Consider the following 27296-nt stretch of genomic DNA (forward strand, 5'->3'; position numbering starts at 1 on the left):
GCCACTATCCACCCTTCTCTAGGCTGAGTGGAGGATGGTTGGCGGAGACGGGTGAAGGTTCCGGGCTTGCATGGCCCAGCCAGTGTAACTGCCAGCACCCTATTACCCCTCTCCCCTACACTCCTATGCAGAATTGGCTATAACACCAGCTTGTCACTATTCCCCAGCCAACCTCAGACTGTGGGCTGATGCAACTGCAGCCTGTGACACAGTTAGCCAGACTCTGGCAGCAGTATTTCAAATGTGACAAGGGTGAAATACTGCCCCAATGGTCTAGAAGGGTCTGTGCCATCAACAAAGCACCATTAGGATAACAGGAAGGCGCCCAAAAGCCAGGCGTAGGGTAAACAGGAAAGATCTCTGTCTCCCTCTCCCCTTCAGGAAAGAGAGGGAGATTTTAACCCTCCAGCGCTCGGCGAATTTCCTCAGCAATACTGATCAGGGCCATTGCAGGGTCCCTACCCCCATCAGACCCAGGAGGGGCAGGAGCAGCTCTGGGTTGGAAGGCTGCCTGCCCAGCCAGGTGAGGGGTGGTGCCTGGACCTGTCACCAGGTGGTTTCTTATGTGCTGGGGAAGCAGCATGTGGAGCTGGGAGTGATGTAGGAATCTTATGATGGATTTTTGATTTTTCAAAACTACTGGTTTTTCTTCATTTTTCATTCCAGCTGCATCAATCAAACATCTAAATACTCACATGGCACGTGTTGACTGAAAACCCATTAACCGCAACACTCTCTGGAAAACCCTTGCTCTCTTCTCACATGGCTTCTTCTTCCCATAAGGGTAGAAGAATATATCTTCTTCTTCTAAGAAGAATATATCTTCTAAGAAGATATCTCTTCTCCGCAGAGATATCCCTTCAAGACCCACCTCTCTCTCAAAGCCTTCGCTGCTCACTTCTGCTCATTGGTTGTGATTTTCCCTTCATCTCTCCTTCCCCCCGCACCACATTCCCAGCCCTCTCCACCCCACCTCAAGATCCCTCAGATCTATTCCCTTCTCTCCAGCCTAGTTGAGGCTCTCACCATCTCTTGCTCTTCCTGCCTTTTGTCTTTTCCCCTTCAATCTATTCTCCTAGCTGCAGCGTTCATTCCAAAAGACAAATATGATCATGTCATTGAATGGTCTAAACACTTCTATAATAGCTACCATTTATTGAATGCTTGCTGCATGCCAGGCTCTGTTCTAAGTGCTCTATGTGTAAAAGTCTTCTACATATCACGATAAACTATGAAGCAGGCATTATTTCTCCCATTTCACAGATGAAGAAAATAAGGCTCAGAGAGTTTAAGCAATCTGCCCAAGGTCACACAGCTATTAAGTGGTAGAGCAAGCATTTGAACCTAGGTAAACAGACTTCAAATACTACCCTCTCGAGCAATGTACTGAATTATATGGCTCCACAATGACTCTCATCAGCTCTCAGAATAAAGTCCAAACTCCTCAGCAGTCAAGGTCCCTCATTTTAGACTCATCCCTTTTCATTTGCCGACCTGTACCCTTTACTCCACCCCTGAGTGATGTGCTGGTAAATGTTTAACAATGGGCTCTCTGGAAAAGAAAGCCCTGATATGTAGCATTTGCAGATCTCCATCGTGTAAGTGCCCCCACCATGGCCGATTTCAAGCTGTGACTATGACATCACTGAATGAGGAGTTGGGAAGAGATGCACGCAGTCAGCTGGCAGGAGCAGGCTCCAGGCTCAGGCACACCGCAGGCTCCACCCACTTCTATCACCCACCATGACTCTGCCCAGCAAGGGCAGTGTGCCTTGGACCACCCATCCACCTGATCACTGACCCACGGCTCATGTGTAGATCTGGAAAGTGCCAGTGAAAGTCCACATTCATTTCCTCTTGTTCACCACCCACCTCTGGCAGTCTGAGGGCAGGGCTGAGAACACCAACTAGGCCACGAAGGCTGATGCCCATCCTTCAGACAGACACCTGTCCCCTGCTTACCACAGCAGGTGTGACCTACCACAGCCCCTGCCCTGCACCCAGAACACGCCATCCACAGCAGTTACGCCTTACCCCTAAGAGGTAATGCATCACTACTACCCTATCTGTGCTCTGTCCAGAGACATCCTGGGCTGTTGGCTGTGGACATCCATCCTCAGCCTCTCCCCTTCTCAGTCCACCCACACTTCCAGGGCCCCATCTCTTCTCCTTATTTCATGTGATAATGGCCCCCAAATAAGGATGTCACTGACCCTTTACTCAGGTGTCCCCCAGGCACCTCCCACTCAGTAGCTCTCACTGATCTTCCTGATCCACAGACCCAGTCCTTACTCTGTAATCTCATCCTCTGTGACTCAAACCCTAGGTCCCATGTACCAGTCCTCTGGGGCAAGTGTCCTCCCAGCTGTGGCACATGTGTAGATCTCCCGTCCAAGCAAGAACTCATGCATAAGCCAAGCAGCTCCCAGGATGGCCGTCCCTGCTCAGAGGCTGGAGAATCTTCCAGTCAGGCATGAGCTAGAACAGACGTCCTGGGGGATATTCCTAGGGAAAGTGGTTTTAGGTGTTTCCTCCCAGCTCCTAATTAACGACCAGGTAGTTTACCCAAGGTGAATAATTGCTTTCCCTTCATGTGTCCAGTTTACCCAAGTTGAATAATTGCTTTCCCTTCATTTGTCCCTGGTGCAAAGTGCAATATCCCACGGGACACTGGGTGTGGCTCAGGAGTGACATTTTCTTGTTAACTAAATATTTAATATGGTATCACTACATAAATCATAGACACCATATAAGAATGCCAGTTTCCACATGTTTATGACTGAAGGTTAATACTTCCCACTGGGACCACAGCAAACTTCCCCATTCTTGTGATTCTGAATCTTGTGGTTCGTGGGGCCATCTCTGTGATCAACCAGTGAGCATCTTTAAATGCGGTGCCAGTTCACAGAGATGTATGGGGCAGCAGGTCAAACACAAAGAAAGTTTACTCAGGGGAGGTTCTAGCTTCACAGCTGGGCCATCAAACAGCCATGGTGACCCCTCCAGACCAATGCAGAATCACTTGAGTCAGTGAACTAAAAGCACTTCAGAGAAGTGAAGATTTGGAACAAATGTATGAGGTGGCACTAAGTGTCTGTGTTGTGTGTTGTGTGTTGTGTGTGTGTGTTGTGTTGTGTGTGTGTGTGTTGTGTTGTGTGTGTGTGTGTTGTGTTGTGTGTGTGTGTTGTGTTGTGGGGTATGTGTATGTGTGTGTGTGTGTGTGTGTGTGTGTGTGTGTGTGTGTGTGTATAGAAGGGCGACTGCTCTGGGCAATTTCAGAGATGGTGCTGATAATGACCAGGCTGCCAGATGCCTTTCCAACCAGACTCAGACGTGAGAGTGCCCAGGAGGTGGGCAGTCAGAACTCTCCAAAGATTCATCTGCCCAGACAAATTTTCTTTCTGACTATAGCAACACTGGTCACTTCTGCTGCCTGGGCCACCAACCTCTGTCCAAAGAAAGTCCTGGCTTCAGGGTGCACCCAGCCTGAGGCTGAGCACACCTGCCTGCCCACACTTCACTCTTGACCCCTTTTTCCTCATCAGAGCCCTCTTCAAGTTGTTTAGAGGACCACAGGGTCTCCTCCATTTGGAGGGTATCAGCTGTAATCTTGCTGTGATAAACGGATTGTGCTGGATCTTTCTAAGTCTATCTGTTGGAGGTTTCCAGGGAATTTTTCTAGGGCTTATCTGATTAACTGGGGCCAATTCACTAAGCTCCCAAGTAATGGAATCTGCTTTGAGCTTCAAGACATTGAAACAAAGACATGTAGACAAAGATGGCTGAGATAAAAATTCCTAGTACAACAAAGGCTATGTTGTAGAGACAGAGAAAGACCTTAGGACAGAATCTATAGCCACAGGGGTGGGTGAGGACCAGGTACCTCAATCCTAAATGGCACATGTGTGACGGAGTGAGAGGCCTCCTTTTCTATCTAACTAGCTGGCACATCATTGTTTTTGGAGCACTCAGCTGATTTTGAATCTAGTACAAGACTACCAAGAGCTATCAAGAACTAAGGAAGAGCCACACAGGGTGGAAACTGGGCAAAAGGTAAGTGAGGTTAGGAGAAAGAATTTTTGCTGTATAAGAGTTTATACTTTTTGAGGTTTGAACCATATAAATGTATTACTCCTTTATAAAATTAAATGAAAACAAATTCATATAAAGTTTGATTTACTCTGCTCTTTTGAAAAAATAAATATAACATCCAATACAACATTTCAAGTAGGCAGCTCTTCTGAAATTAGAGGTTGCAAAAGTACATATTTCTAGGTGTGGAAAACACCATTCATCAAGGAGCTCCGAGACCCTTCACTTGTGCTCTGCCTTAGTCTAGAGACAGGGACGTCATGGGGCTGGCACCCTTCAGGATTAGCTGAGGTCACACTCAGTGACAATCAACAGGACAGGTGGGGGCTTCCCCGGTGGCGCAGTGGTTGAGAGTCCGCCTGCCGATGCAGGGGACACGGGTTCGTGCCCCGGTCTGGGAAGATCCCACATGCTGCAGAGCAGCTAGGCCCGTGAGCCATGGCCGCTGAGCCTGCGCGTCCAGAGCCTGTGCTCCACAACAGGAGAGGCCACAACAGTGAGAAGCCCGCATACCACAAAAAAACCCCAAAAAACAAAAACAAACAAACAAACAAAAACAGGACAGGTGGGACTAGGTGGTGAGCAGGTGGCTAAGGTTATAGCATCAGAGTCGACGCCAGGGCAGTGATTAATGACCCTATTGGCAGAGAGGAGGGTCTCTGGAGAAGCCAAGTGCCAAGGAGGGAGCCCCTGCCCAAAAGGTGAGAGAGGCAGGAGGGATGGGAATAGCCACCAAAAAGCAGATGTGCAGACAGAAGGAAACTAAAGAGAGGAATCCATGCCAAAGCATGATGTAAGTGAAGAAAGAAAGTTTCACCCTGGTGGGTTTCAGCTGAAAAACGCAATGTAGAAACCTACACAGCCCACAGGAGCAAATCAGCAAATCAGAGAGGCCCCGGCTACACAGACTGAGCTGGAAGACATCTAGGGGAGAAGCCAGGAAAAACCCCATCGCCAGGGGAAAGAGGGGGATGTGCCGAAGCTTGGAACGTGGAGAAGTTAAAATACAGCTGAAGTGTGATCTGAGCACCCAGAGGGAGGCTGCATAAACAAAGTAAGGGGAGACTGTGTAGAGGAGAAAAGTTTACTCTAAAAAGTCAGCAGCAATGAGAGATTTGATTTCAGCTACAGCCATCCCAGAACCCCTATGGGGAGGTAGAGATAGGGCAGCTCAGAGGAAGGAAGGCCAGAAGGGCTCTCTGGGGCCTCTCCTTTCATGGGGATAAGGTATCTGGCGGCCTCCAGAACGGGGCCCTGCATGGGAGACAAGCAGGTTTCCCCTGAGCCATAAAATCCCTCCTCTGGGCTCCCGGGGGGCACCAGTGTGCAGTAGGTTGCCCAAGGGTACCGAACAGTTACAGATGAAAACAATCCCTTTTAGCCCAAAGGCCATCCTCTCTCTCCCTGTTCAAGGACAGAGGGCTGCAAGACCTGAGATCTGGGTGTTACCACACTGGTCCCCAGGGACCTTTAAGCACTGGCTCAGAAAAGCCCTGGAGTGTCCAGGGCTCTGTGGGGTAAGGTCAGTGCACACACTTCCAAGATAAGCAAAGAAAGCCGGCTCTATAATTTCCTAACACCGAGGGAGGAAACAGAACGAGCACAGACTAGATACCTTCCCGAAAAGCACAGCTGGCAAGCACACCCACACTGTGAGGTTGCAACTCCCTGAACTAATTAAAAGGCAGAGCAATGAGAATGTCTGGATTGCTGCATAAGCATCTCTTGGGGAAAATACGTTTATGGTATTGCATACCCAGGGTCCCCCTTCACATCCAAGAACCAAGTCAGACACAGGTGATTACAGTTTAGAGCTGGAAACGTACATAGGGATGTGTGAGTGTGAGTGAGTGAACGAGAGAGTGTGTGTGTGTGTGATGGGTGGATAAGAGCACAGGCAGAGAGAGTTCCTCTGTGTGATGGGAGATAGTCAAGGCAGGCTACCATCTTCCTTCTGATTTCCCTTAAGGACAGAACAATAGGCAAAGGGCTCAAGTGGTACCACAAAGGAACTGATGTGGCCATTAACCTCCAACCTATAAGGGGGCATTTTAGCATTTCAGTCTCTAGGAGGTGTTTTTCTCTCTCCTTTCTAAGTTTAAACACTTATTGTTTGAGTCTAACCCTGCTTTGAGCCAGAATGGGCCAAATCAATATTAAGAGTTTTTTTCCTGCTTTTTGTGAATCTATGAAGAGGACAATTATTTCTTATTCTTTCCTGATAACACTCTTATCAGGTTTGGAAAATTCTCCTGGTGCTGAAATCCTGAAGCACATTCATATCTGTAGATTGGGGGACCCAGAGGGAGCCTAGCTGGCAGGGTCCCTTCAGGAGCTCTGTCTACCTCAAGGGCCACCAGGAGAGTTATTTGATGTGCGTGTTGGGAATGTAGCTGAGCTGCAGGATGCCAGATAAACTCGGACATCAAAAAAGAGAACAGAGGCAGCGTGTCCCTCATCTCTTCCCTGGGGAGGGCCCTGGTGGAGATTGAACTTTATCCTGAGACAGTGAAGGATCGCACTGTCCAGGCTTATGAGAAAGAAAGACTTTTGAGCAAGATACTGGGAGGTGTCTTAACTGACCCTTAGCCCAGACTCCACTGGGAATCGATGCCAAGTCTTTGGCGAAGAAGATTCTAAGTTGGAATAGCAAGAGAGCCCTTTGAGGCATCTAACAGAAGAGCTATGACTTTGGTGGGGGAGAACCTGCCCCATCCCAGGTGGGTACCAGAAAGGGGGTGCAGCATCAGCACCAGCAGAGGTGGTGATGGTTGATGCAGGTCACCTACAGAGTGGAGTGTGGCTCTGATCCCAGCCTCGGGAAAACCTGAATGGTCACTAAAAACTGTATGAGGCCCCTGGGACTCTGTCACGTGAAAGCTGGGCTGTGCCTTCAGTGGGCTTGGAGTTTCAGTGACTCCACCGGGAGGGAGCTCAGTGTCTAAGACATATTCGTTGCCACTGTGTTGCCCCTTTATGACTGTGTCCCTCATGCAGGCATCCGGTGGGGAGGTATGTTATACATAAGTTGGCATGTAAACTGGCAACATCCCTGGGAACACATCAGAAGGTATGAATTACCTGTCTTCAGAGAAAAAGAAACTAATGATTCAAAGGTTATCAACAATTTATCCAAACTCTCTTTTGTGGGAAGACTACCCATAAGCAGAGAATTATTGGGGAGGGAGGAAGGACATGGAGCTGTGTGTGCAAACCCCACCACACCCTCATTTTTCTAGAGAATTAACAAATTGTCTTAGGGCTGCAGACCGCAGCAGATGAGCTCCAGCTGTGTGCTCACCCCCCCATTTGGTTCTTCTTTGCCAATGGTTGTCATCTCTGGTCCCTTTCACCCTGCCCAGGCTCTCAGCAGAAGCTCTGAGGAACTTCTGAGGCTGTGCAGAGAAGAGCTGAAGACCACTGCCCTATGCCTTTAGCACTGGAATGAGAAATCAACTGTCTTTATTCCAAGTCCTGTCCTCAACTAATGTCAATAACACTAGGTAATGTTTATTAAGTACTCAATATACCCATGTTCTGTATTCTCATTTTATCCTTATGACTCTATAAGGCTAGTTCTATTATAATATCCACTTTATAGATGAGGAAACTGAGTAATTCGCAGAAAGAGGAAGTGATTTGTCTGAGGTTACACAGGCAATCTAGTTCCAGAGCCCATCTCCACAGCCACTCTGCCATGACTGTATTCTTGAACTTCAGATATGGGATGAAGGCAAAATGGTAAGAAACATGAAACTTCTTGGGCCAACTTGGCTCATGGAGTCATCAGGGACCTGGAAAAGCTATTTGCTTTAATGACTCAGACTTGGGAATTCTGTTTCCTATTAAGATTCTGCCTCTTGGTATCCTGCAAAAACTAGAGCAGATTATATAACTTCTCGATATACCCATTTCCTTTCCCGGTGGAACAGCTAAGTGGACTACACATCATGGGTGGATTTGGAATAGGTAAAATACTCTGAAGCTGCTAAAGAAGAGAAGTCAGGAATCAGAATGTCTGTTCAGCTTTGTAAATTGTGTGGTGTTTTGGCCTAGATGAGAGAATCACAAACTTTTAGAACTTTTAGAGCTTGCAGATCATAGAATCCATGTCCTGCAGGACCTTCAATATTATTGGGGTGAATGCCTCACCCAACACAAGTATCCTTCTAACCACACTCCTGAGACAGTGCTGGGGCCCTTCAGGGCCAGGAGGCTCTTTAGGTCACCAGGAAGCCATCCCTTGTCTGCAAGGCATCCTTCTTCTGCCAAACGTACCCAGACATAGCACACCCTCGTGGTCTCCATCGCTGCTTCTTACGTCGCACCATGTCGGCCTCCCTCCCGCCAGAGTCTAACCCTGCCCTCTGGAGAGCCTAGAGTAAATCATATCCCACTCTTCCATGGCAGCCCTTGACACGAAGGTGAGCTGTGATGCCTCTCCTGGTGCTCCCTTTTCAAGCTAAACCGTTTCAGCTTCTACGATTGTCATTCAACCTTATTTCCACTGCCCTCACCATCTTTATTACTCTTCTCTGAATGCACTTTGGTTTGCCAGTTGCTCCCCTAGCCTTCCCTTGATTCTACAGATATTTACTGAGTGTCTTCCAGGAAGATAGTAGGTGCTGAGAATGCATAGAAAAAGCATAGTCTCTGTCTTGAGGGGCTCACTGTCTTGGGATGGGAAAGTGGAGTACTTGCAAGCAATTGCAACATGGTGCGGGAAGTGCTATGACAGGGGCAAACCCAGGGGGCGCTGAAAGCCCAGAGGGTGGGAAAGCTGACAAGTGGAGGGGTGTTTGTGTGTGTATTGGAAACTGCACTCCAGAGGGGAGAGAGAGAGAGGACCAGGGCTGGGAGCTACCTGTGGTTTGGAACTACTAGAGTCAAGGTTGTGGGTCAGTGGAGGATAAGAGATAGGCTTGAGGTCAACAGGGACCAGATCATGAAGGACATTGTATGAGGCTCTTCAGAGAGCAATAGGGAGCTACTGAAGGTTTGTAAGCAGGAGAGTGACACAATCAAATTTAGGTTTTTAAGAACAATCACTCTACATTGGAGAGAGTATTGGAAGCAGCTGTGAGGCTGGAGGTGGGTGATTCCACTGCCAGATCAGAACAGAGCACAGCAGGTCTCTAACCTTATTCTGGCAGCTGAGATTCTATGGATGCTGCCTGAAATTGTGAGCTATACTTGTGGCCACAGCTCACTCTTGTTTCACATTCAGGGGCAAATAAACCTTCTCTGTAGGAATAGCAGTGTTAGCTTTTTCCCAGCATCTATCTCTGCAACCAATTGTTTTAAATTTAATCTCATCAATTTCAGCCCCTCCTTTCAGGTTATTGAAATCTTTGTGCATCGTGATTCAACCCCTTCGTTTTTACTTAAGGGGAAATACTGAAGGATTTGCCATAGGGCATGTGAGATAATCAGTGGTAGAAGCAATGCTGAATCCAGGTGTCCTGACCCCTAAACCAGGCACCCTGTTATTCTGCCTCTCTAAGAAATTGATCTGTTTAGAGGAACTAGAACCAAGATTGACTAGCAGCAGCTTACTTGGAAGAACAGGTCTTAGCTTACAGACCCCAAAGTCAGGAAAGGGGGACCCTATACCCCTTTCCAGTATTTCTTCTTGTTGACAGAAAAAAATCCCTGAGTTAGAATCTACAATCAGCAGGGATGGCATTACAGGTCTTCAGGCAGCTGAAGGTCACAGCTATTCAAACCCAATCATCGAGGCACTTGACAATGTCAAAAAGCTTGAAAGAATTTCATAGGGTGAAAAAAAAAAATCTTACAAGCTAATGAATGCTTAACAAAAGGTTCTCTATGGATCTAAACTAGTTCAGAACGTAAAAGTTGTTCAGAGAGACTGGACAGGTGATGGGAAATGGGGCACCCCTGCGGAGGAGTGGGAGTGGGGCAGGGGGCCGGCAAACAGAAAGCTTCCCTGGACGGATGCCTAGAGAATCAGGCTCTTTCTCAGTTAGGACCTAATCCTCCGGGTCTCCAACCGGCTTCTCACCATAGCCCCATGAAACCTGGAGACTGGTTTCCCCTGGGCCCTGCTCATTAAAGTCTCTGACCCTCAGTCCTGGGAATCGGCACAGACTGTGTGCAGGGCCCTGTGCCCAGGATGACCAGCGTTTCCTAGGTCAGTCCATCCGCCACCCAGCACCACACCTTCATTAGCCCTTTTCCTCTTTGTTTACTTTTCCTTGATGTTCATGCTTAAATTTTTTTTTTTAAACAGAGCAGACCTCTACTTCTAACCAGCTCATCCTGCATCTCCTCTGGCAAACTCATAGGACCTCCATCCTTTCCCGAGACTCAACCCTTTTGCCATACCCATCACCTCATTCCTCACTTGAATCCCCACCTGAAGTTGCACGAGTGCAATGCTTTCCCAGTATCCTCTGTTCTGAAGTCAAATGCCATTATGGAAACATCAGACTTGTCAGATGAGCAAGTATTTTTATTGATGCCTTCCCAATAAGCATACGCTTGTCTTTGAATCACTGTGGACTGGCCAAATTTCACCAAGGTAATTTAGAGCAATGAGGAGAAACTCCAAAATACACTCTTCAGGGAGAGACTGTAAATAAATCTTTATCTACTTTTCATGTAACAGGCACCATAAGCATTGTTTTAAGAGGAGAAACAAATCAAGTCATATGCATGTTGCTCTGAGCCCTGGTCCTTACCGTCCAAGCTGGAAAGGAAGCCCCACAGCCTGAACTGAGACCATGACCATCTCCCCAACTCTTTCCCTGTGGTCATCAAAGCCCTCCTCAGTGAAGCCGCGGCCTGAACTTATCCGGTTTGAGATCGGGTAGCAAGAGATTCACTAAAGCCGTCATGTTTTTTAAAGAGCATTTTCTATAGCGTTCTGTCTGGTTTCTCACACATCTTCGATGACACATGAAAAGCTTTGTCGAAGTGAAATGTATTTGTCCGTGTGCAGGTTACTCAAATTGCCTCTCTTCCTTGCCAGGAAATTCCGATATCTGGCAAGAGATGCCCACATAAAGTCCCACACAGCAGAAAAGAAAAGCCTCGCTGACACAGAGGACTTCCAGAGGATTAAACACAAGCCACAGTTTTTAATTTTTTTTAAAGGATAAGGTAAAATAAAAGCTTACTTCACTCACCCACTCAGCATGCCGCCTTTCAGGGAGGACACATCACTGACTGCTCTTGGCCATCGGAGACATTGGCCACACTAGCAATTTAGTGTCTTAACTTTAAACATACCACCAACTGAACAACTGCTGCATCCAGGTGAGTCTGAGTTTAACATGCCTCAGCCCCAGACTCCTCCAAAGCCAGCGCACTTACCTAATGACATGGTGCTGATGGGGCATCAGACATGGGGGACTCAGGGGGCATCTGTTTTCAACCACAGAGCTGGGGGTGCTGGCGTCTCCCCTCCTTGGGAGCGGGGTGCAGTCCTGACCGCCCAGCCTCCAGCTGCCCAGCGGCTGGGGAATCACAAGGTGATATGGTCAGGTCCAGACGGTTTGCCGCGTGATTGCTTCATACCACAGGGTGCTTCCTGCCCCGAGCTAAAAGAATGAAGGAGGGGTTTTCTTCAGAAATGCAGCTTTTCGACAAAATTCCTTTTCTCTGTGTGTACAAGAAGGTGCATTGCAACTTTATCTGTAAGAGGAAATAACTGGGAAAAAAATGCTTGCCGACTGGGGACTGAAATAAATGATGGTATTTCCATATAGTGCAATTAAAAAAAAAAGAGGACAATCTGTCTTTGCTGCTAAGGTCTCTAATGTGTACTGCAGAGTGAAAAAAAAAAACATCAGATGGTACTTGCAGTAAGGTCCAAATTGAGTTTATTTTGTACATGCTTAGAAAAAATGTGTAGAGCAATTCACAAGAAACTTGGAATAGTGGAGGCCTTGAGGAGTAGAACTGGGGCAGGAGGAGTGATCTTACTTTTTGGCTCTTTTTTTAGATTGTCTTTTTTACCTTGTGTATGCACATAGTACTTTTAAAATAAAAGGAATTTTTAAAAATTCCTTTCTTGCCTAATGAAAAGTATTTTTTCAGCTACACAGGAGCCTCCAATAAACAAAACTAAACTTCTCCATCATCAATCAAGCTGCAGGGGATGACTGTGAAAAGAGAAACTCAATATCCTAGAAAAGAATATTGAACAGTAAATCTCAGTGAGTTTGGGGAAGGGAGAGGTCTTCAGAAAATAGATTCTGATACTGCTCCAAGTGGAGAAACACTGAATTAAATATACTGCATCTTATTTTTATAACTTTATATGATAGAAAATTTTAGCATATAAAGTAAATAGTATAGTGAACTCTCATGTACCCAACATCAAGCTTCATTAATTTACATGGCTAATCCTGCTTCACGCCTAACCCATCTCCCACTCTCCTGCCACCTGCCAAACATCATGTCATTTTATCTGAGGGTATGTATTCTTATGAGTTAAGAATGCTCTCTTTTTTAAACGTTACCACCATACCATTAAGATATGTATTTTTAATTTTTAAAAATTTATTTTATTGAAATATAGTTGATTTACAATGTTGTGTTAATGTCTGTTGTACAGCAAAGTGATTCAGTTACACACACACACACACACACACACACACGCACACACATATATATATATATATACATTCTTTTTCATATTCTTTTCCATTACGGTTTATCACAGGATATTGAATATAGTTCCCCATGCTATATAGTAGAACCTCATTTAAAGATATGTTTTAAAAACTTGTCAATAATCTCTCTATATCATTACATATCTAGTAAGTATTCAAATTTCCAAACAAGAGTTATACAGGGTATTTGGTTGCTATGTCTACTATGTCTATACTATGTTCTCTCTCTGTTTTTTCCTTGCAGTTTATTTGTTGAGGAAACCAGGTCATTTGTCCTGTAGAATTTCCCACATTCTGGACTTTGCTGATTATATACCTGTGGAGTTTTTTAGCATGCTCTTCAGTCCCTCCTTTTTTCTGTAAATTGGTAGTTAGATCTAGACTTGGTTTGATTTGTGTCTAGTTCTTTGGCCATAATAGATAATGTCTTGTGTCTTTCTGGGATCCTAGCTGCCCTTGATGATTATGATTGATTGAATTGTTTTCCCCCCAAAAAAGATACGTTGAAGTCCTAAACTTCATGCCCATAGATGTAATGGGGCTAAAATGAAACCCATCCTAATCCAGACTCTATTAGAGGAGAAACATTTGAACACAGAGAGACTCAGGGAGAAGATGTTCATGTGACCACAAAGGCAGGAATTGGAATGTTGTATCTACAGGCCAGGGAATGCCAAGGTTTGCCAACAAACAGCAGAAGTTAGAAATGGAAAGGAGGGATCCTCTCCTAGAGTTTCAGAGGGAGCATCTTCCTGCCAAGCCCTTGATTTTAGACTCTAGACTCCAGGACTATGAGACATTAAATTTCTTTTTTAAGCTACCCAGTTTGTGGTTCTTTGTTATGGCAGCCATAGGAAACTAATACTTTTATCTTTGCCTAGAATCATTATTTCTTTTAGGACTTGTCAAATGATGACATTCCTTAATTATTAGCTGGAATTCTTCTATAAAAAGAAACATCTCCTCCACTACTATTTGGTTACTCTGAAGTTCAATTCATATGGCAAATGTAGAAAACAGGTTTACTTGCCTGTTTTCAGAACAATTAAGTTGGTTTGCCAATATCATCCAACGATGGTTTTAGGATTATTTTTCTTAGCATGATTATAAACTTGTGAATTTTCAACACGATTCACACGTTTCAATTCTTTTCAGTTTTTCGTGTTTAAATTGTCCCATTTGTGGCTAGTTAGAGCCTTGACAAGTTGGCTCTGAGTCCTTTTGACATGACCCCAGGAACTTCAAGTATGTTGTGATGCTCCAGGCTGATCATGTGCATTTCCTGCCTCAGACCAGAACCATCCATTTCCCTAAGAAGCCCTGGTTCCATTTAGTGGGAAATAGTATTAAGAGACTATAAACTGGCACTAGACTATAAACTCACACATTCCATGTGACTGATCATTGTTTCCAGGCCTTTTCAGTGGACAGAACTAGGAAATAGATTTTCAAAATAAGAAAATGTATCAACAGTTCATACTAATATTTTCCATTCAAATTTGAGATTATAAAATGTTTACTACATTTTTTAATTCTATATTTGCATCTCTGTCTCTTATGGTAAAATTCCTGGTTTCTATTAACATTAGCATAATTACTTATTTGCTTATTTTGTATCTAGCTAATAATTTCAGAATAATAACACCAATATTATTACTAACAACATGAATATTGAAAAGTTTAAGACTTTTTTTTGGAGTTCTTCTTGCCTTAGGATTTCTCCCACTAGGATGTACTACAATTTCCTCTGTTAAAAATCTCTTGAAATAATTCCCCTCTGTGTGGTTGGCCACAAACTCAATATATAGTTAAAAATATTTTGTTTTATTTTGATTTTAGGGAATTGCCTTTTTTCAATTTTGATTTAATTTAGTCTAAATTTTTATGTAAATTATTCCCATGAGTCCAAAATCAAACAGAATCTAGCTTTTAACCCTGTCGCTTCCTAGTTTCCTCCATCCCTCTGTAGATAACCATTTAAAAATTGTGATTTATTCTTCTATTGGTTTTTGTAAATGAGGCAAAAATCACTGTCTTTATTCTTTAATGTCAACAAGGACTTTATTGAAGTGACTTTACACGTAAGTGAACAGCTTGGAGGATTTTGACAAACATACACACCCACACAAGTGGATCAGGATAAAATATATTTCCATTGCCCCAGAAGGTTACCTTGTCCCCACTCCAAGAGTCAAGTCCTATCCCAGAAATAGCTACTATTCTGATTTCTACACCAGAGATTAGTTTTGTTTATTCTTGACTTTTACATAAATGGAACCAACCATTATGAGTGTACTCTTTTGTATCTGGTTCAGTTAATATAACATGTTTGAGAGTTATCCATGCTGTTGTATATTTCATTATTTTAAATTGTAAAATAGTATTTCACTGCATGAATACAGCATGATTTGTTTATCCTTTCATTGGTTGGTGGACAGCTGGATCGTTTCTAGTTTTTGTCTATTATGAATAAAGATGCTAAGAACTTTCTCAGAGAAGTCATCTTTTTGTGGATATAAGCATTCATGTCTCTTGGGTGTGTACTTGGATGTGGAACTGCTGGGTCATAGGCAGTGGTGGTCTGGAGCCAGCTTGTACAGCTTGGGGTTGGTTATGAGCATTTCTTCCCAACTTTACTTTCAGTGACTTCCCATTGGTAGCTTGAAATCAGCCAAGGGGGAAATATTTATGCCACAGAAACAGGCAAATGCTATAAATCAGGACTTCCTTCTCCTCTACCTCCAAAGCCAATTGTTAAACATTTAGAAGCACACTACTAGCTACAAGGAAAGTATATATTTAAATTTATTAGAACTACCAATTTCCAAAATGGTTGTACCATTTTATATTCCCACCAGAAGTGCATAAGTGTTCCTATTATGCCTCATCTTTGCTAGCACTTGGTATTCAACTTTGTCTTTTTAATTTTAGCCATTAGGATGGGTAGGTAGTATTTTCTTACTGTAGTTTTTATTTGTATTTTCTTGATGACTAATGATGTTCAGTATATTTTCATGTGCTTATTGGCCTTTTGATGGTTTGGTATGTTGACCCTTTGTCTTCTGACTCGACTAAATTTACTTATTAGTTCTAGTAGTTTATTTGGAGATTCGTTTAGGCAAAGGACTAAATGTCCTTGTACACAATCATATTATATGCAAATAGTTTTATTTCTTCCTTTCCAATATTTATGTCTTTTCTCTTACCTTATTGCACTTATTTTTAAAAAATAAGCACTGCATATATTTTTTTAGATAAATTTAGCATACTATACATGTTTTAATTCATCTTGCTTTTTTCCCTTAACTGCATATTTTAGAGTACTTTATGCTAGGATATAGATAGAATAGTGCTTTTTATAAAGGTATTTTACCAATTTGACAACACTCTGAAGAACTCACAAAAATTATATGTTATATGGAGATGAGGCAATAAGATCACAGATATTTATTTCTTGGGCCTTCCCTCTACTGGCTGGCTGGTTTTCTTCAGGTATAGTACTGCTGACAACTTGGCAAAGTCTAGTTATGGGAGATTAGTGATCCCTCCATCCTGATTGGGGGGTCAGAAATTTACATAAAAAACCACATCCTCCCCTGTAGTCATAGCATCCCACCCCGTGTCACCAGGCTCTCCTCAGCAACCCTACCATACATCCAACTCCATTTCATTGTTTCAGTACTCATGTTTCAAGAACATTCATCCTCCAACTACTAAGACAAGACAGAGAATTGATACTTCATCTGATTCTTGTACCCATTTCCCAAAAATGCATGTGTGAATGCAATTTGGCCTGTGAAACTTCTTGGATTTAGCATTTTATGTGTGTGTGTGTGTGTGTGTGTGTGTGTGTGTGTGTGTGTGTATCTCCATACACAGCCATTCATAGGAACAGTTTTCAATCTAGATTGCTGTAATCTTGCTGAAAAACATATGGTATTACATTTGAACTTCCAATCTTGATTGGTTGGATGCTACTCAGAAAGTATCCTCTGTCTATGCCTCTGAGCATCTTGAAAGTGGATGGAGCCATAAAGCTCTCTAGGTTTTAAATGCAAACACCCTTTAGCCCAGCAACTTCACCTATATAAGTTTTACCATGTCACAAAAATGTAGCATGTATATATTCAAGGATGTTTATTGCAACCTGATTTGTAATAGAAAAAGAAAACCTGGAAATAATCTAAATGTTGATTGGTAGAAGACTAGTTAAATTATGGTACATCCATCTAATGGAAAATTATGCAGATGTTTAAAAGAATAAAAACTATCTGAATGTACTGTTGTGACACATCCTTTAAGATAAATTAAATTTAAAAAGCAAGGTTAGGACTTCCCTGGTGGTGCAGTGGTTAAGAACCCGCCTGCCAATGCAGGGGACATGGGTTCAAACCCTGGTCCGGGAAGATCCCACATGCCTCGGAGCAACTAAGCCTGCGCCCCACAATTACTGAGCCTGTGCTCTAGAGCCCGCGAGCCACAGCTAATGAGCGCGCGTGCCTAGAGGCTGTACTCTGCAACAAGAGGAGCCACTGCAATACGAAGCCTGTGCACCACAACGAAGAGTAGCCTCCTCTCGCCACAACTAGAGAAAGCCCGTGGGCAACAACGAAGACCCAATGCAGCCAGAAATAAATAAATAAATAAATTTATATATTAAAAAAAGCAAGGTTAAAAATAACTGTTATAATACAATCACATGGGTATAAACTTGAAAGGCGCTAGATTATGGAAAAGCAGATCTGTATAGAGCTATACATGCGGGTAAAGGCACTTATTTTTCTGGAGGGATACACTATTAACTGCTACAGACGGGGGCCGGGGAAAGAGCTGAGCCTCTACCAAGAGGAGTGGGTTTCTTTGTGGTGAAGAGTCAGGTGGCTCGAGAGAGAACTGCTACCTCTAGGACCCTGCAGTACATTCACAGGTCTGTTGAACACGCACCATGTGCTGGTGCACTACTAGTCAGCGGAAGAGCACAACATACAATGAGTAGTTAGTGTGGTAGGCACTTTGTTAAGCATTTGACCTATATTGCGTCATCCTCAAAGCTACCCTAGAGACTAATATTCTCTTTCATCAGGAAACTGATCCTTCCTTGGGATCATTAACTTTCCCAGGGTCACACAGCTAATAGTGTGGGAGCTGGGATTCCAATGTGCTTGTCTCTTGTCACAGCTCTAGCTTTACCCACAACTCCCACCTCCTGCTCCGTCTCTAGGAACCTGGCCCTTCCGGTTCCTTCCCCGGCCCCACTTTTCTAGTCTCTGTGACTTGCCCTGAGACATGCTTTTACCCAACCCTTCCTTGCTCAGTTAACTCCTACCCATCCCTTGGCTTAACATTCAGATATCATTCCTCAAGGGGAGCCTTTCTGAAGGTAGCTCCTCCCCTGTTGTCCTTATGCTACCATAGAATCACATGTTCAGTTATCAGTGCTCCCCACAACCTGGGCTCTGTGGGAGAGGAGGGTGTCTGACTGTCTTAGCTATTGAAAACCACAAGTCTTTGTAATGGATCATGGTAGGGTCCCAATTTCCTGACACTAATATATCTCTTGGCCAACATGCGAAAAAGCAGTTAAGGGGGAAGGACAAGATGGGGGAAGGAGTGGTCAAAGCCAGCAGCTGAGTTTCTAGCAGTCAGATTTAATTGTATAAAACTTTGAGAGAGACAGCGTGGGCACTGAATTTCAGGCAATTCATTCTTGTATAGGAGGCAGGGTGTAGAGGGACTACCCAGGGGTTAACAGAATCAACAAAGTGGCCACAACTTCTAACTGGGAGATGAAATCCCTCAGGGCCTGTATATGGCCAGAAGGCCAGGCTGCCTGTGCTCACCATCCCCATTCATCCATACATTTGTTCACAAATATTTACTGAGCTCTGCTCTGAGCACTGAGGAAGAGGGCAGAGAACAAAAGAAAGCCCTTGACCTCAGAGGGCTTACATTCTATTTGAGATGACAGTTAACTATTAAAAAAGTATAGAAGGTGTCAGGTGGATGTAAGTGGCATGAAGAAAATAAAACAGGATAAGACAATTAGCAAGAGATATGAAGGGCTGTTTGGGCATAGGGGTCATAGAAGACCCCTCTCTGAGAGAAATCTGGGTGAAAAAGAAAGTGAGCCTCACACAAACCGAGGGGAAAGGCATCCCAGGGCAGCATTAGTCATGTTGATAGAATGTCATTAGAAACCCGAGCCTCTTCCTTCAGCTCTTGTAAGTAACTGCCTAGTATTTAAGTTGTTCAGGAAATGAGGATGCAATTAGCAACGCATGTACTCCTGGGTACAGGCACTTTGCTAAAGCACTTTCGGCCCCGGGAATGGCTTATGGCAGCCACAGTAGCCCCTTCCCACCCTTGAAGCGGCATCAGGCCTCTCATGTTCACCCTTCCCTACCTCTCCTGCCTCTAGGAAGAGAACAACCCTCCCCCAGCATTTCGTCTTGAATTTGGGGCCAGCTAATCCTGGGGTGACTCATGTTCCTGTTGCCCTTGGCCTCCACCTGAAATGCAAACCCCACAGGACACGTCTCCTTACCCTCAGCCCTGCCTTGTTTCACCGCCCTTCCTGCTGACCCCTTCTCCCACTGCTCCTGGGATTCCCTCCCATCCTTCCCCAGTGTGACCTCTGGGGCCCCACGAAAGACAGACAACACCGCAGACCTCAGACTTTCCTCCAAGTGCTCCTCCACTCCTCTGTGAAGGCTTCTCAGCCTTCCTTTACCACCTTCTCCAGGGAAGGCTGCCCATTCTCCTACTTTCTGTCCTAGTCCCCCAGTGCTCTGCTTGTCTCATCCTTTATAGAAATGAGCTTTTGTTAGGAGAAACCACTGACTGAAACCGCCCATCCTGGCCAGGTACCACAGTAACCATTTGCATGAGTTATCTTGTGACAGGAGGTCCTGGTAAGGAATGAGGAAGTAACAAGCTACCACCAACCGGAATAATTTGGGAAAGGTCAAAAGGAGAGAGGAGACACAAGTCCGTAGGTCCTACCAACCTCCCAGAATCCTCTTCGCTGGAATCCATCTTGGCTGAGTGATGCGTGTGCCACCAGGAAGGACCCTGAGGCAGAATGATTGGCCAGAGACAATGCAGAAACCAACCCCACTACCATAAAACCTGAGACTGTGAGCCACGTGGCAGAGCAGTCCTCCTGGGTCCCCTTACCCTCCTGCTCTCCACCCAGGAGCCCCTTCCCAATAAAGTCTCTAGCTTTGTCATCACGTGTGTCTCCTCAGACAATTCACGTCCGAGTGTTAGACAAGAGCTCACTCGTGGGCCCTGGAAGGAGTCCCCTTTCTGCAATTCTTTGATTTTCATGCCATCCATCTCTTCTCCCCTCTACTTTTCTGGGTCTCCCATAATCATTATTAAGGGATTGACTCAGAATGTTTCTTCCACTCCAGCCCTCATCATCACCTGGGGAAATGTCAAAATCTGGCTTATGATGCTCTTAAAACCCTGGTCTCACAATTCCTTGGCTTTTTCAAATGCAATGACTTTTACCTGCTCTCATCTCAGTCACTTATGGCCATCCAGTGATCCAAAACACAAGCACAGAGACTGGAAAAGAAAATGGAGACAGGTGAATAGGAAGCAAAGCCAAGGTAGTGGGAGCCAGGATTTTCTCTAGAAGCAGGGCTGGGAGGCACAAAACTTCACTGTGAGGGTGAGTCGGACATGCTTTACAGGTGATTTCATTTGGTTTAAAAACTTACTTGGGGGACTTCCCTGGTGGTGCAGTGGTTAAGAATACACCTGCCAATGCTGGGGACACGGGTTCCATCCCTGGTCCATCCCTACTGAGCCTGTGCTCCAGAAGCCGTGAGCCACAACTACTGGAGCCCGCGTGCCTAGAGCCCATGCTCCTCAACGAGAAGCCACCGCAATAAGAAGCCCGCACACAGCATCAAAGAGTAGCCCCTGCTTGCCACAACTAGAGAAAGCCCGCACGCAGCAATGAAGACCCAATGTGGCCAAAATAAATATACAGAAATTTATCCCCCCAAAAAGTTAAAAAAACCCCAACTTACTTGGCCTGGTCAAGAATGAAAACATTCTGGTTAATAAAATAGTTTCGTTTAAAGATACATATTAGTAAATGTACAAAAAATAATAAAATACATTGAAACCTCATTGAATATCACTTAACCATTGTTTGCTGAATAATAACATCCATTGAATTATCAGAGCACTTTTGCACATCTTATTTCATTTTGATCTCAAAACAGTCCTGTCCTGGCTCTCTGGTATGATCCTGAAATGAATCAGGCCCATTTTTTTGAAATCTAGACATCGGTACATTGGATCAACTGAGGCTGGCTTCACCAAAAAATACTCTGGGGGCCCAGGGGAGGGCTGGTGGGAAAAGAAAGGTAGCCAGCATGTGCAGAGCCATGGAGTAGAGAAGATAGACCAGTTCTGCAAGGTCCAGCTGACTGACTAATTTTCTCCTAGTCTGATGGGTCTATAACAGGGGTCAGCAAACTTTCTGTAAAGAGGTCAAAAGTAAGATAGTGAAAAAGAAATAGCATAGCTATGCTCCAGTAAAACTTTATTCATGGACACTGAAATTTGAATTTCATTTTTACACACCACAAAATATTACTTTTAAGTTTTTTCAACCATTTACAAATGTAGAAACCATTCTCAGCTCAAGGGCTACTTAGAAACATCCAGTGAACAGGACTTGGCCAATGGGCCACCGTTTGCCAACCCCTGGTCTGTGACAGTACACCCATGAAGGAACTTGGCAACTGGCATTTTGTTCATGGACTAATAGTGATAACAACAGCTGCCATTCTGAACACTTTATGCCAAATACTATGAAAATGGTTTACATACTTATTATCATTTTGTCTTCATATAATCATGCAAGTTATGCCCTCCACACTTTATAGATGATGAAAACAGGGCTCTGGGAGGATAATCTGCCAGAGATCACACAAGTAAGGCTAGGAGGTTCCCCATCTGTCTACAGAGATTATGCTCTGAACTAGTACACGTGAATGCCCCATGCTAGCTCTCCAACATACACATGTCTGGGTCTCAAGTCCCCTCACTCTACCTATCCATCCTACATCTTCCTGCTGTTTGGCTGTTTTGACTCTGGCTTTCACCTTTGTTCCCCACCTTAAGATTTATCTTCTCCTTGACCTAGCAATTATTCAGACTGGACACCAGGAAATCTGTCTCTTCAACTTTATATAAATCCATAGGTTTGGGTCAAGGAAGCTTGAGCCAGGATGAGGTGCCTTTTCTGAGGGAGATGGGAGCTGCTGGAGCCAAAAGGTGAGTTTCACCTAAAGCCCTTACAAAGTGCTGAGTGTCAAAGCCAGAAAAACCCAGACCAATGTGAAGTCAAAGGTGGGAAGATCTAGGAGGGAGGGGCACCAAAGGTCAGGTCATGAGTGGAAATGGAAGGGAAGGGAAGCAAAGTCAAGTCCAGGTTAAGTCCAAAATGGAGAGATGGGAACGATATACCATGCTCTTGGATTAGAAGAATCAATATTGTCAAAATGACTGTACTACCCAAGGTAATCTACAGATTGCAATCCTTATCAATAGCATTTTTCATATTACCAGTGGCATTTTTCACAGAACTAGAACCAAAAAAATCTCAAAATTTGTATGGTGACACAAAAGACCCTGAATAGCCAAAGCAATCTGGGGAAAGAAAAATGGAGCTGGAGAAATCAAGTTCCCTGACTTCAGACTACACTACAAAGCTACAGTAATCAAAACAGTATGGTACTGGCACAAAAACAGAAATATAGATCAATGGAACAGGACAGAAAGCCCAGAAATAAACCCATGCACCTATGGTCAATTAATCTATGACAAAGAAGGCAAGACTATACAATGGAGAAAAGACAGTCTCTTCAATAAGTGGTGCTGGGAAAACTAGACAGCTACATATAAAAAAATGAAATCAGAACATTCTTTAACATCATACACAAAAATAAACTCAAAATGGATTAAAGACCTAAACGTAAGACCAGATACTATGAAACAGAGGAAAACATAGGCAGAACACTCTTTGACATAAATTGCAGCAAGATCTTTTTTGATCCGTCTCCTAGAGTAATGGAAATAAAAGCAAAGATAAACAAATGTGACCTAATTAAACTCAAAAGCTTCTGCACAACAAAGGAAACTATAAATAAGATGAAAAGAGAATCCACAGAATGGGAGAAAATATTTGCAAATGATGCAACTGACAGGGATTACTCTCCAAAATTTACAAACAGCTCATGTGGCTCAATATCAAAAAAACAAACAACCCAATCAAAAAATGGGCAGAAGACCTAAACAGACATTTCTCCAAACAAGACATGCATATGGCCAAGAGGAACATGACAAGATGCTCAACATCACTAATTTTTTTAAAAAAATTATTTATTTTGTTTATTTATTTTTGGCTGTGTTGGGTCTTCATTGCTGTGCACAGGCTTTCTCTAGTTGTGGTGAGCGGGGGCTACTCCTAGTTGCGGTGTGCGGGCTTCTCATTGCGGTGGCTTCTCTTGCTGTGGAGCATGGGCTCTAGGCACGCAAGCTTCAGCAGTTGCAGCACACGGGCTCAGCAGTTGTGGTGCACAGGCTTAGTTGCTCCGTGGCATGTGGGATCTTCCCGGACCAGGGCTCGAACCCATGTCCCCTACATTGGCAGCTGGATCCTTAACCACTGCACCACCAGGGAAGCCCAGAAGCACTAATTATTAATCAAAACTACAATGATATATCACCAATCAGAATGGCCATCATCAAAAAGTCTACAAACAATAAATGCTGGAGTGGGAATGGAGAAAAGTGAACCCTCCTACACTGTTGGTGGGAATGTAAATTGGTGCAGCCACTGTGGACAACAGTATGGAGGTTCCTTAAGAAACTAAAAATAAAGCTACCATATGATCCAGCAAACCCACTCCTGGGCATATACCCTGAGAAAAACATGATTCGAAAGGATATATGCACCCCAATGTTCCCTACAGCACTGTTTACAATAGCCAAGACATGGAAGCAACCGAAATGTCCATCAACAGATGAATGGATAAAGAAGATGTGATACATATATACAATGGAATATTACCCACCCATTAAAAGAATGAAATAATGCCATCTGCAGCAACATGGATGGACCTGGAGATTATCATACTAGGTGAAGTAAGTCAGACAGAGAAAGACAAATATCATGATATCATTTATACAGTATGTGGAATCTTTAAAAAATGGTACAAATTAACTTATTTACAAAACAGAAACTCACAGACTTAGGGAATGAACTTATGGTTACCATGGGGGAAGGATGGAGGAGGAGGGATAGATTGGGAATTTGGGATTGACATGTACACACTTCTATATTTAAAATAGATAACTAACAAGGTCCTACTGTATAGCACAAGGAACTCTGCTCAATATTCTGTAATAACATAAGTGGGAAAAGAATTTGAGAAAGAATAGGTACAAGCATATGTATAACTGAATCACTTTGCTGTACACCTAGAACTAACACGACATTTTAAGTCAACTATATTCTAATATAAAGATTTTTTTAAAAACCCAAATGCACGGATGGATGGATGGAGCAGAGAGCTCCAAGGCCATCCTTCAACTGTGGTCAGCTTTGAGGGACACTGGGCAGGCAGGCCTGACTTAAAGGTGCATGGTCAGAGCAGACAGGCTCATCTTGGGACTCCCCTCCTGGGAGCAGCAGTGTTCCTGGGTACCACTCTGCATCTTCAGCTCCACTGTTATTGATCCAGGCCCTAGAGGAATGTTTCCCAGATGGGTCCAGATGAAACTAGCCATGTACTATAGAAAACTGGGGCTCAGTCCTACCAAGGCTGATATCTAAGGGGCATTTTTAGCTGTGCTGACACTGAGGGGACACTGTGGTTCCAGAGAAGTCAGTTCATTTTGAGGCCAGTCCCTAGACAGCAGAGTCCAGTCCTGGGGGGAGAGCGACAGAGAGGTCATGGGAGGAGTCCAGTCCCTCAGAGAAAGTGCCGTCTGTCAGGAAATCAGTACCAAAGGCCGGTTCTCTTAAGTACCCAGCAATCACGCCAGAAGATGAGGAGGGACAGCGTCCTCTGAGGTCAGCAAGAGGAACACCATGTTCCAGGAGGTACCAACTCAAAGAGGTGAGACTCCGGTGGGCTCCCAGGCTTGGAAGGCGGTGAGGACCTCAGGGTAGGACAGGGTGTCTTAAATAATACCCCTAAGTCACAAACCTAAAGGCTAGTATAAGCTTGATAAATTTAACTGTAACCCTTAAGCACTTCTGTTCATCAGAAGAACCATGAAGAAGTGACAAGACAGGCCACAAACTGGAAGAAGATATTTGCAACATATACAACCAACAAAGGACTGATATGCAGAATATATAAAGAACTCCTACAAATCAATTCTATTTTAAAAGAAAGGGTAAAACGCATGAATTAGCAAAAACTGAGAAGACTGACAATATCAAAGGATGTGGAACATTCCACTCTGGCAGAGTGTAAATTAGTTTAACCACTTGGGAAACCTATTTAATATCATATAGTAAAGTTGAAACTATAAATACCCTATCACCTAGGAATTCCACTCACCCTAAGCTAGGGTTTCTCAACCTCAGCACAATTGACATCTTGGACCACATAATTCTTTGTTATAAGTGGCTGTCCTGTGCGTTGCAGGATATTTAGCAGTATCCCTGGCCTCTGCCCACTAGATGCCAGAAGCAATGCTCCGTACCACAGTCATAGAAACCAAAAATGTCTGGAACATTTGCTGAATGTTCCTGACATTGCTAAAACATCAGCCCTGGTTGAGGCCCACTGCCCTAAGCTCCTGTGCACTAACAGGGTTCTACAAAAATGTTCATAGCAGCACTGTACAAAATAGCAAAAAGCATAAGTGCACGCGCACACACACACATACACACACACACACACAAGGGCTGGAAATGACGTTTATATCCAACAAAAGAATGGACAACTAAATTGTGATAAGTAAGTGTAATGAGATATTACACAGTTCTAAAATGAATAAAGTTCTCTCAACAATAAATGACTCTCATGAATGTTGGGGAAAACAAAGTTGTAGGAGAATATGTTTAGTGTGAATGTTCCTATAAAGTTTAAAACATGCAGAATTAAATAGTATACTAGCTAGGGGTACCTACATAGGTAGTGTGGTAGACTGTACTCCCACAAGATGGCTGCAACAGCATCTCTGGTCCCACCTGTTCTTCCAGAACCTGGCCACTTGGCCATCAAGAGGTGGAGGCAGTGATCCATCCCCTTGAACCTGGTGGCTTTGTGTCTGCTTCAACTAACAGATGCTACGTGGCTTCTGAGGCTAGGTCACCAAAGGCCATACAGCTTCGGCCTGGTTCTCTCTCTTGGGGTGTTCAACCTGCTGTGAGGAAGCCCAGGCCATGTGGACAGGTCATAGGAGGAAGAACCAAGGCCCAGGCCTCAGGCCAGCTCCAACAGCCAGCTGGTTCGTGAGTCATCTTAGAAATATGTAGAAGCCCCCAGCTGACCCGCCCCAGCTGATGCTGAGTGAAGCTGAGGTGAGGATCCTGCCCACATTGCAGATACGGGAGGGAAGAAAGGTTGTTACTCTTTCATACCACTAAGTTTTGTGGTGCGTTTTTTTTGTTTTGTTTTTTGTTTTTTTTTTTTTTTTTTTTTTGCAGTACGCGGGCCTCTCACTGTTGTGGCCTCTCCCGTTGCGGAGCACTGGCTCCAGACGCGCAGGCTCAGTGGCCATGGCTCACGGGCCCAACCGCTCCGCGGCATGTGGGATCTTCCCGGACAGGGGCACGAACCCGCGTCCCCTGCATTGGCAGGCGGACTCTCAACCACTGCACCACCAGGGAAGCCCTGTGGTGGTTTTTTAGACAGCAATAGATTTCTAAAATAGACGGTAAGAAACTATAATGAAGAGCAAATGAATGATAACATAAAATTTAGGATCATCGTTACTGATGGGGAGAGGGTTGGGGAATGTGGTGGATTAGGGGCTGTGGGGAACACAAGTGGCTGAGCCTACTATGATAGATGGTGAAACCACAGACCTTCCCACTCTAAGGCATCTGCTGTTCTGTGGGGTGAGAAGTTCTTCCCAGCGTTAAAGAGCTGAAGAACAGCTCAAGCCCCAGAGGGGAAGGTGTCCTGATTACATAGCATGGGCACAGCCAGAGGAAGGGCCAGAGGAAGTCTGTGCATGGAATGTTCTCCCTAGGCCGTGCTCATCTGGTTGTTTAATCAACACTTACAGTTATCTGTTGACATTTTGGAAACAAAACCAAATGCCCTTGAAAGGACAAAGTGAGCTTTGTGCCTCTGAGCCATTAGGAATATTCAGATCTGGTCCCGAACTGTGGTGTGAACACTGGACACATCTTCTAGAGAGAAGGTCTTTGTGTGCAGACTTGGCTCTGGGTGAGGTTGTGATCCTGGAAAACTTTGACATTGGTGCTCCCTGTATGAGCTTCCCTTAACCCTCTTGAGAGTTCCGTGTTACGGGGATCCAGCATTTATCGAGCAGTGCAGACAGCAAACT

At 44.3% G+C, this 27296-nt stretch overlaps 1 protein-coding gene across 1 annotated transcript in view; it reads right to left on the reverse strand.

Moving 5' to 3' along the window:
- The window catches only part of BCAR3 (BCAR3 adaptor protein, NSP family member), a 236700-nt gene that overhangs the window by 200188 nt on the left and 9216 nt on the right, over positions 1-27296 (reverse strand). Inside the window, exon 2 of the mRNA XM_059069871.2 lies at positions 11431-11657. Coding sequence (XP_058925854.1) covers positions 11431-11440 — 10 coding nt within the window. The 5' untranslated portion in view covers positions 11441-11657. The remainder of the gene's footprint in view (positions 1-11430; positions 11658-27296) is intronic.

This window comes from Kogia breviceps, chromosome 1, assembly GCF_026419965.1.
Source record: "Kogia breviceps isolate mKogBre1 chromosome 1, mKogBre1 haplotype 1, whole genome shotgun sequence".
NCBI lineage: Eukaryota > Metazoa > Chordata > Mammalia > Artiodactyla > Physeteridae > Kogia > Kogia breviceps.